Source organism: Pyrus communis, chromosome 10, assembly GCF_041283825.1.
Source record: "Pyrus communis isolate YQ-2024b chromosome 10, ASM4128382v1, whole genome shotgun sequence".
Lineage (NCBI taxonomy): Eukaryota > Viridiplantae > Streptophyta > Magnoliopsida > Rosales > Rosaceae > Pyrus > Pyrus communis.
This window is the reverse complement of record NC_142574.1, coordinates 26,068,124-26,078,012: the sequence shown is the minus strand read 5'-3', so window position 1 is coordinate 26,078,012 and position 9,889 is coordinate 26,068,124. Positions and strand designations below refer to the sequence as shown.

The 9,889-nt window shown below is 34.3% G+C and overlaps 2 protein-coding genes across 2 annotated transcripts; both read right to left on the bottom strand.

The window, feature by feature from the left end:
- Window positions 1-706: 706 nt before the first annotated feature.
- LOC137729311 (uncharacterized) lies at window positions 707-2,060 on the bottom strand. Its single transcript, XM_068468222.2, has one exon. It carries the CDS (start codon window positions 1,818-1,820, stop codon window positions 858-860), a length of 963 nt encoding a protein of 320 aa, XP_068324323.2. The 5' UTR covers window positions 1,821-2,060; the 3' UTR covers window positions 707-857.
- A 153-nt stretch (window positions 2,061-2,213) lies between these two features.
- LOC137729312 (ycf3-interacting protein 1, chloroplastic) lies at window positions 2,214-4,649 on the bottom strand. The gene is made up of 6 exons (XM_068468224.2): window positions 4,231-4,649; window positions 4,110-4,154; window positions 3,902-4,015; window positions 2,985-3,065; window positions 2,495-2,665; window positions 2,214-2,381 (listed from the first exon to the last, which is right to left on the bottom strand). Exons 1-6 carry the CDS (start codon window positions 4,609-4,611, stop codon window positions 2,292-2,294), a joined length of 882 nt encoding a protein of 293 aa, XP_068324325.2. The 5' UTR covers window positions 4,612-4,649; the 3' UTR covers window positions 2,214-2,291.
- Between the last annotated feature and the right edge of the window lie 5,240 nt (window positions 4,650-9,889).

The following is a 9,889-nucleotide window of genomic DNA, read 5'->3' as shown; positions in this document are numbered from 1 at the left end:
ACAATTAACAAAATGTTGCTTGTCCCAACTTTTTTATCCAACTTACGTGACACATTATAACCGTAACAATCATCCAAAAACCACCCACACCACAAAGAAAATTGGCAAATATGTAGGGTTGTAGAGTATCATCCTCTTCTGTTTTTTTTTTCTTTTTTCCTTTAAAAATAGGACCAGCCGGTGATTTTATCATGACAATTCACCTTTTCGAATGGCTCACAACACAAAGAAAAATGGCAAATATGTAGGGTTATAGAGTACCATCCTATAATAGTTCGAGTTAGACTTGATTTGTCTACTTGGTATGAACTCAAACTGAATTAACTTGAATACAACACGATGAAAAAAAATTGCCAACAGGTCGGGGAAAACCTTGTAGTGTCCAGTTGCCAAGGGCTCAAGCAAAGGTCTTGAGTAGCAAGAGGGACACAATCTTTGTCTGTTGGGGCCATTCCCTTGGGAAATTGGAAATTGTCTTTTGGGTTTAGTAGACTAGAGAACGCCCATAGCCATAACAACATAGCCGGCTTCCATGTCTGCATTTTTTCCGAGTAAATTGTAGCTATAGTCCTTAAACTATTACCCAATTTTTTTATCATACCATCAAAACCTGTCAGTTTCTACCATTTTAAGTGCAAAAAGGCCTACTCACACCATATAGTTCAAGAACAACAGCTCCAAGTTTTGATGACACAAGACCCCTAAATTTAGATAGAAAAACAAACAGACTATATGAATTGCTTAATTCAGAGACAAAAGTGATAATCGGAGTAATAGTTGAAGGACTATAACTACAATCTACTAGCATTATTTTGAAAATTAGCAAATACACTCAATATACCAAAAAGCAGAGTAAGTTATGTACTCTCTGCTTCTAAGAAAGCTTTGAAATCATCCCTTGCTTTGCGCAAGCGAGGCGTAACGCAAGCAGTTGGTGATGTAGCATCTGATGATGTAGAAAACCGAACGTGGCGTGACGAGCCGTGCGATTTCCGGCCTTGTGCTCTTGTTGATCCGTTCTTCAGGGCACCCTTTCGATCCGTGCCAAACACAAAAGACGTTGAAATTGGCGAATCTGCCTCGTTGATGCTGCTCCGTATCAGCTCCAATGGCAGATCAAAGTAGTGACCGGTGGTGTCATCTTCCTGCTCATTTATCATAGCTGAAGCCCATGAGCCACATTCAAACTTTTCCAAGGAAACTGTCCTGGATATGACATTTCCCAATTCATCAGGCTCTACCCTTCTTGCTCTCACTGGCTTTGCCTTGCCACCAAAGCCAGGAATGAACAAGCACAGGGCCCCACACGTGAATCCATCATCATGTGGGTCCCTATTCTTGCCATTTTTATCAGTACCTCTGTTGGACCTAGCTCTGGAGAGGCCGCTGTAATACGTGGTGACTTTATCAGCGGCATTCGGTTTGAACAACCAGAGATCAAAGTTATCTGATGGGGCAAGTGCTCGTTGACCACATGACTTGGTCCGCCGGAACTCAATTTCCTGCTGCAGGTGGCTCAGATTCTCCAGCCGGGGAGACGCTTGGCTTTCTTCTTTCCATTTCTTCTTCACTCGCGGCGATGAGGTTGCTGAGTTTGGGAGGCTGAAGCTTAAGAACTTGGGCTTTGAGGGCGGCAACAGGGGCGGTAGTTGGTCAAGTGCATTCAGCTTTGGAGCAGCAACATCAGGCACCACCGCTACTGGGGCAGCACTCACCTCTCTATAAGATTCTTTCAGTGATATTGGATCTACAGAAATCTGCTTTTCTAGGTCTCCAAGAGTAAAATAGTCACTCATTTCGCCCGAAAACGGATAATCCATGGTAGAGAAAAGCAGAAGTCGTGAGGATCAAGTCTGGGATTTGGACTACTTAAGGGGAGGGAAAACAGACTTATGAGAACCTAGACGTGAGCAGCATATTCTCCACTAATCCAAACCAAGTAGTGATATCCATGTTCTCTAATTGCTCCATATAAACAAGGGTCAGCAAAATTTAATAGTGTAATAAGAATAGTTTAGCTGCTAATCCATATGATAACTTGCTTTTAATAATGTAAATCTTCATGGAAGAGTTGACTTGCAACGGTTTAAGTGGTTAACTAGAATAAAATAAAACTAAACGATAAGATCTGATGTGCTTGCATAAAACCATATGCAAGATTCATACATGATATTTGATATTTCTAACTAGCATTTAGATGAACAAAACTCATGTGAAGATCAGAACGATATTCGGTATATTGCAAGGAATAAGATATCTTTACAGTGAAGTATGACAGCGAGACAAGATTTCTACTGGAGCGAATTGTAAAACAAAATTAATACCACTGATACACCAATAATGACGGGGAAAGCCGTGACTAAGTACAGCGCGCCATAGCCCTGCAAGATAAGAAACCACGTATTAGGAACCCGAGGATTAGCTAAACCAGTGCATATATGACAGCAGGAACATGATAACATCATTTTGTCACAAGAAAGCCAAGGAAACAAACCAAAACCGAAGGCACTTCATTTTCATCTTTAAGATCACCATCATCAATCTCAGCAGCCGTATCCCAATCAATCTTCAGTCTCTTTGCAGCCTCTTGAAGATCAATACCAGTGTCTGTCACTCTTGCATATAGGGACTTACCAGGCTTTTTCTTCGCTGGTGTAATCTGAACCTGTACCATAAACAAAACATAGGAACAGATTAGCAAATTGATATCCAGTTTTAGTTAGAAACATAGATAAGGGTGAAAAATCTGTGGTATTGTTTGTTACATATGCTTTCAAAACCGGAAAATAAAGGATGAAATAGAACAAAATTTCTGACCACCAAAATTTGAGACACCAAAACTGGATTTACAAACTATTTAATTGTAATTCAGAGCTTGGCTCTTTATCCTAGTATCCTTTGGTAGAGCTTCATGTTCTTTTTCCGTTTACACATAAATAATCATCTCTAAAATCGATCATTTTATACTTGAATTACATTAATACCTCTAGATTAGGCCATTGATTCATTTCCGCTGCCAGCAGTTTAAGAGCAAGTCGATTTTTTGGGATTTTTCCTTCATTCACCTAAATGACAGAATCATAAATTAGTGTCACAATAAATAGAATAACTTTTTCCAATTATTACCAATTTACAGATGCTAGAGAAATTTTTTCCACTCTCATGATTTGAGAAGGGTATAAGTATCGAAGCAAAGAGTTGTAATGACATAACGTACAAATTAATCAGATTCAGGACACTCTGCAAATCATAAAGAAGCATATCCAGTGAAGAAGGAATTTCCAAAGTATCACCTATGTAAATAATCATAGGAATTTCCGAAGGGTTACTGCACAAATCATTTTGTCTAGCATAAAGAGAGGGTCACCTATGGAGAAGCAAAAGTAGCATCTGTAAAGAAGCATATCAAATCAGAGTCCATCTATGTGAATGATCAAACTCGGAAGTTCCAACACTCTGTAGCTGGGGTGCATCTAAGGATCAAGGATTATAAATTTCATGACTTGCGCAAACCAGTGAGGATGGAGAGATTTTCTCCTACGACATGCGTGCTTTGGAGTTAGTAAAGATGCATATCTAGTTAATGGTCAACATCAGTCGGTTTTCTGCAAATTTTCGTGGCTGACATCTAACAGTAATGGAAGAAATGCATCTACTAGAGGTTGTTCTATTATAATGATCAACTACCTAGCTAAAAGGTTGCAGTTTGTGCTTGTCAAACCAATTGAAGATCCTTCAATTGATGTTGCTAGCTACTTTGCATTCATGAATTCATTGTGTGAAGGTATGATACCACCTAAACAATGGAAATACATGCTAAATTCACTGTTTCACGAATCACATCATCGAAATTCGCCTAACATAGCATACTGTAGCAAGGGAATTAAAATGAAGGGCTTACTTCCTCAAGAACATCGGCCAATTCCTCCCTAGTAGGGGCATCAGGATCTTCAATTCCGAGGAGCCTCCTGCGCTCAACTTCTCGCAGGTCCTCAATCATAACAGTGAGCTTAACCTATCACATTGCACACCAACCCAAACTCGATCAAGACTCAAACTTCTGAACTTTAAAGCAAATGGAGAAATGGGTTGACTGAATTACACCACACCTCGCTGAAAATCATGTCTCTGTTCTTCCGGAGAAGCTCCAAAACCTAACCAACGATAACACTGAGTGGATTACTGAAATGAAAAAAAAAACCCATAAAAGAATGGAAGAAAGCAAGATACCCTTTTGATTTGGGCAACGTATTCGAGGTCTTCCGGGTCAGGGTCCGATTCATCTTCTTCATCTCCTTCGTCGTCTTCATATTCTTCTTCATCATCCTGGTCTTGTTGGGTAGTTGAAGAAGATGATGAAGAAGCTTGCAATTTCCTATCTTTCCTACCGAGGAGCGAGAGTGCGGTTCTTTTGTACGAGTGGCGGGGCGGAAGAGCAAGCTGAGGCCGCGAGCGGCGGCAGTGGCAGTTGCGTTGGTTGAGCCAGAGTGGGAGGGTCTGGACCCGACAAGAAGATGAGGAGGAGGAAGTGAGTGGTGGCGGTGGCGCCACTTGGAGAACTTGCAAACCCATCGCCACTTTCAAAACTAAATGGCAGTTGAAATCCTGCATAAGTTTCTTGGCATTTGAGATGACTGGAATTTACACGCATTGGCAAATTCCATCCCTCATTCTCCTGCTCTACTAATGGGTCTTGTCAATGGGCCGGGCTGGGCTTCAACAAGATTAGGTGAATGCAATGATAAACACGCATTTTTTCTATCTTCTCATTGGTTTAATTTTGTTTCTTATTTTCATTTGATTTATTTAATTTGATAATCTTAAATTAAGAAGATGTGTAAGAAGTTAAATAGAGTGTGAAAATCAACATCCACAAAACTACATGATTTTTTCGCATGTAAAAATGTTCAATTTTAAGGATTTTGACAAGGGGAGCAAAAAAAATATTCTCAGTTTACTTTCTAGAAAATGACATTTTTCCAAATGTCAATTTAAGTGCTCATAGCCAATAACTAGCTTCACTAGGATAATGGAAATTACATCTAATCAAATGTTGGCCGGTATTCTAAGTTCGAATTTCTTGCTTTCATTAAAAATAAGAAACACAGTAAATATAAACGCGCATAATCAATTATTTAAGTGCTTTTTTTTTTTTTGTAGCAGTAAATCATAAAGATAATTAACGAGTAACTATCACCTTTTTTTATTTCAAAATAATTAGATGTAATGTACTTGAAATGATATAAAATGATGTAGAAAACAGAAAACAAGTCCCAAATTCAATTGAAGAATTACGAGCAATGAGAACTAAGCAAATGTTTTGAATGCAACGATAAACACACACTTTTTTTTTATCTTCTCACTTGTTTAATTTTGTTTATTATTTTTGTTAGATTTATTTAATCTAATGATCATAAATTAAAAGGATGTATAAGAAGTAAAACAAGGTGCATGAAAATCAACGTCCATAAAATTACATGGTTTTTTGGCATGTAAAAATGTTCAGTTATAAGGATTTTGACAAAGGGAGCAAAAAAAATTCTCAGTTTACTTTCTAGAAAATGACATTTTCCCAAATGTCAATTGAAGTGCTCATAGCCAATAACTAGCTTTATTAGGATAATGGAAATTACATCTAATCAAATGTTGGACGGTATTCTAAGTTCGAATCTACGACTTTCATTAAAAATAAGAAACACAGTAAATATTGACGCACATAATCAATTATTTAAGTGTTTTTTTCTTGTAAAGAGAAAGTATGGTAGCAGTAAATCGTAAAGATAATTGACGAGTAACTATCACCTTTTTTTTTATTTCAAAAGAATTAGATGTAATGTACTTGAAATGATATAAAATGATGTAGAAAACTGAAAACCAGTCCCAAATTCAATCGAAAAATCATGAATAATGAGATGTTTTGAATGCAACGATAAACACGCACCTTTTCTATCTTCTCATTTGTTTAATTTTATTTATTATTTTCGTTAAGATTTATTTAATCTGATGATCATAAATTAAGATGATGCGTAAAAAGTTAAACAGAATGTGTGAAAATCAACGCCCATAAAACTACATGATTTTTTCGCAGGTAAAAATGTTCAATTATAAGGATTTTGAGAAAGGGAGCAAAAAAAATTCTCAGTTTACTTTCCAGAAAATGACATTTTCCCAAATGTCAATTGAAGTGCTCATAGCCAAAAAAAAAAAAAAATCTCAGTTCACTTTCTAGAAAATGACATTTTCCCAAATGTCAATTGAAGTGCTGATAGCCAATAACTAGCTTTACTAGGATAATGGAAATTACATCTAATCAAATGTTGAACGGTAATTTAAGTTCAAATTTCTCGCTTTCATTAAAAATAAGAAACACAGTAAATGTAGACGTGCATAATCAATTACTAGTCTTTCTGCACGTGTGCGAGAGGCTTTTTTACATCACGGGTGCTACGCGCCCCAAAGATGTGTTGTTTTAGATATTCTAATATTTCTTAAGTGATTATTTTATAAATTGAGCAACATATATTTCATCCAATTTGCACATATGTGAGTAATCTCTCTTACAATTTTTACTATTTTTCCTTTAAAACAACAACGAAGATAAAATGGGAAAATAGAAACTATTAAAAAAATATGAAAATATGGCATGTAATTTCATTTCTAGATACATGCTAATAACATTTAATGTCCTTAAATCAAAATTTTCAGATTCATAAGTTTTCAGTGAAAGCTATATGCTAGCAAAGCAAAATATAGACAACATGTACATATGCAAACATAGCGTCTATGTGTGAAATCAAAGCCATGTTTGCCACCCATTTACTTGCACTTGATGCTTTAGATTTTCATGGTTAATCTGCAAGCAATGATGATAAGATAAGAAGTCTAACTATAATGCACAATCCCAAATATAAAGATTATAAGCAATTTAATATTTTAACCTAAATACCTTTTACTTTGACATTTTTCTCATGGCAATACTTTTACTCCAGTTAGCGATAATTCTTAATTGAGATTGAAGCCAATCAACCTTTAAAGATAATGTAGTGATGACCTGGTGGAAGATATACGTTCGGTTTTCAAACATGTATACTGGCAAGATCGTGGACATTTTACCTGACAATTTCATATGTTGTGTGCATGCATGTACAAACGCATATATGTTATACTTTTTTGGCTTCAATTATTAATGTTTGTGTTTTATTCCTTAATGTTAATCTTCGCATGCATTTTCACATGAAACTCATATAGAGAATGCCATTAAAAATAAATAGGTAAGAAATAGTGTTGTACCTAATTTGTTGGACTTTATTCCAAATACGTATGATGTGAGGAGTTGTTGAAGGTTTTAATTCTTCTATAACCTTTTTCATGCGCCATCTATACATTGAAGGTATATATATAATGTTAGAATTTCTTGTAACAAATTTAATAAAGAATTTAGAATACATACTGCTCATGCTTTTCTTTTTCCACTCTTTGAGAAACAGTTGGCTTAGATCAATAGTTTTTACTCCGACAAATATCTCTCACCCAGGTGTAAAAATAGAGACATGTATGTTTGGGATCTTATCAATAGATAGTTCCTTCTTCATTTTTTGTGGGTATTCTTGTCGATATCCTGAGAATGAAAACAAATAATTTTTTTAATTACCATAGCACACGTATAGCACATTAAGATAATCAAAATTGAAACTCATAATCTGACCAAAATTTAAAAAGCGCACAATGAAGATTTCAAAGGAAGAAGTGAAAAAAACTAAAATTGACTTAGAAATACTAAATACAAACTCATATATACGTCCTCAAAGCTGCAGTAGAGTGCATCAAATTCATCACCTAAAAGATAAATCGTAAAAAACACCTAAAAATCGAAAAGGTAAATTTAAATTGAGATTTACCCAAAGTTACTTAAACCTTTGAACTTTGGACCCTAATAGAATTGTCTTGACCCTATAACAAAAAGGAGAAAGTAAGAATAGGAAAATTGAAATAAAAAGCACCAAGATTTCACAAAAGATGGATATGAATGGTTGGCAAAAGCCTTTTGAGTCAAGAATCTCACCAAATTAATTCAAATAGCATCGCATGTGAAGAAGGCAGAGCAAAAAAATGGGGAGTATAAGATTCAGCCACATAATTGGAGGAGATGGGGAGTACGTATAATAATATTGTAGCCACAACGGAAAAAATGGGAATATACGTGGGAATTGGGGAGTTACTGCTTGGTAGTGGGAGAACTTCACCGTTTTTTTTTTTAAACTGACGACAACCTCTACCCATTTTCTCCCACGTTATAATTTTGTTAGATATTAATATCTCCTCCTAAAATGGAGGAGATACGTTCATGTTCTTTTTTTTTTCTTTTTTTTTCCAATAAAACAAATATCTATCCTAAAATTGGGAGCAATTACGTTATTTTTGTTTAATATAAAATTCTTAGATATTTTTTTTAATATAATTTTGTTAGATTAATATTTTCTCTTAAAATGGAGGAGAAGTTCCGTTTCTGTTGTTTTATTTGTTTCTTTTTTTTTCTTTTTTCAATATAACAAATTTTAATTTTTCTTTTTAATATCTCTCTCTCCTAAAATGGAGAGCAGTTATTCACCATGTCGTCTTTTTTTACTTTATTTTTTACTATTTCTTTCTTAAAACGATGTCTCTTCTCTTCATAACTGTTAATTTTTAGAGGATACTTGTCATGCTTTTTTTTTTTTTTTAGAGGATAATTGTCATGATTTATTTATTTATTTTAATTATCAGTTTTTCCAGTTTCCACATTTGAGGGGTTCAGCACGTTCCCTCTTTCTTTCTTCTTTTTTTTTTTTTTTTTTTCAATAAAACAAATTTTAAGTTTCTGGTTTTTTTTTAACAATATTTCTATGAAATATTAGTCCATCTCTCTCCGAAATGGAGGAGGAGTGGAGTTGGTCACGTACCCTTTTTTATCTCTTTTTTTTTCCTAATAAAATGAAATATAAATTTATGTTTCTTACAGAATTACCCTTGGGGTTTTTATATGTATTTTTTCTGTCAGTTTTGATTTTTTTTGTTTGGGGGGCTTTTTAGTCCAAAATTTTTTAGTAAAGCTTTGAGACACCAAACTCTCATTCTGGCTTTCTAATATTAAAGATTAAAGATTTGAGCGCCTTTTTTTTTGTAAAAAGAAAGTATGGTAGCAATAAATCCTAAAGATAATTAACAAGTAACTATCACCTTTTTTTATTTCCAAATAATTAGATGTAATGTACTTGAAATGATATAAAATGATGTAGAAAAAACCAGTCCCAAATTCAATTGAAGAATCATCATGAGCAATGATAACTAAGCAAATGTTTTGAATGCAACGATAAACACGCAACTTTTCATCTTCTCACTTGTTTAATTTTGTTTATTATTTTCGTTTAATTTTGTTTATTATTTTTGTTAAATTTATTTAATTTGATGATTATAAATTAAAAGGATGTGTAAGAAGTTAAACAAAGTATGTGAAAATCAAGGCCCATAAAACTACATGATTTTTTCGCATGTAAAAAGGTTCAATTATAAGGATTTTGACAAAGGGAGGAAAAAAAAACTCTCAGTTTACTTTCTAGAAAATGACATTTTCCCAAATGTCAATTGAAGTGCTCATAGCCAATAAGTAGCTATACAAGGATAATGGAAATTACATCTAATCAAATGTTGGATGGTATTCTAAGTTCGAATTTCTCGTCTTCATTAAAAATAAGAAACATAGTAAATGTAGACGCGCATGATCAATTATTTAAGTGTTTTTTTTTTTTTTTTTTTTTTTTTTTGTAAAGAGAAAGTATGGTAGTAGTAAATCGTAAAGATAATTAACGAGTAGCCATCACCTTTTTTATTTTATTTCAAAAGAATTAGATAT

Bases quoted from the DNA above. Each gene is read 5' to 3' on its own strand.
- LOC137729312 (XM_068468224.2), bottom strand. From the start codon at position 4,611: ATGCAGGATTTCAACTGCCATTTAGTTTTGAAAGTGGCGATGGGTTTG. The intron at 3,066-3,901 runs GTAAGCCCTTCA...TCTGTCATTTAG, and splicing joins TGGCCGATGTTCTTGAGGAA to GTGAATGAAGGAAAAATCCC. The intron at 2,382-2,494 runs GTTTGTTTCCTT...CTTATCTTGCAG, and splicing joins ATGAAGTGCCTTCGGTTTTG to GGCTATGGCGCGCTGTACTT.
- LOC137729311 (XM_068468222.2), bottom strand. From the start codon at position 1,820: ATGGATTATCCGTTTTCGGGCGAAATGAGTGACTATTTTACTCTTGGA.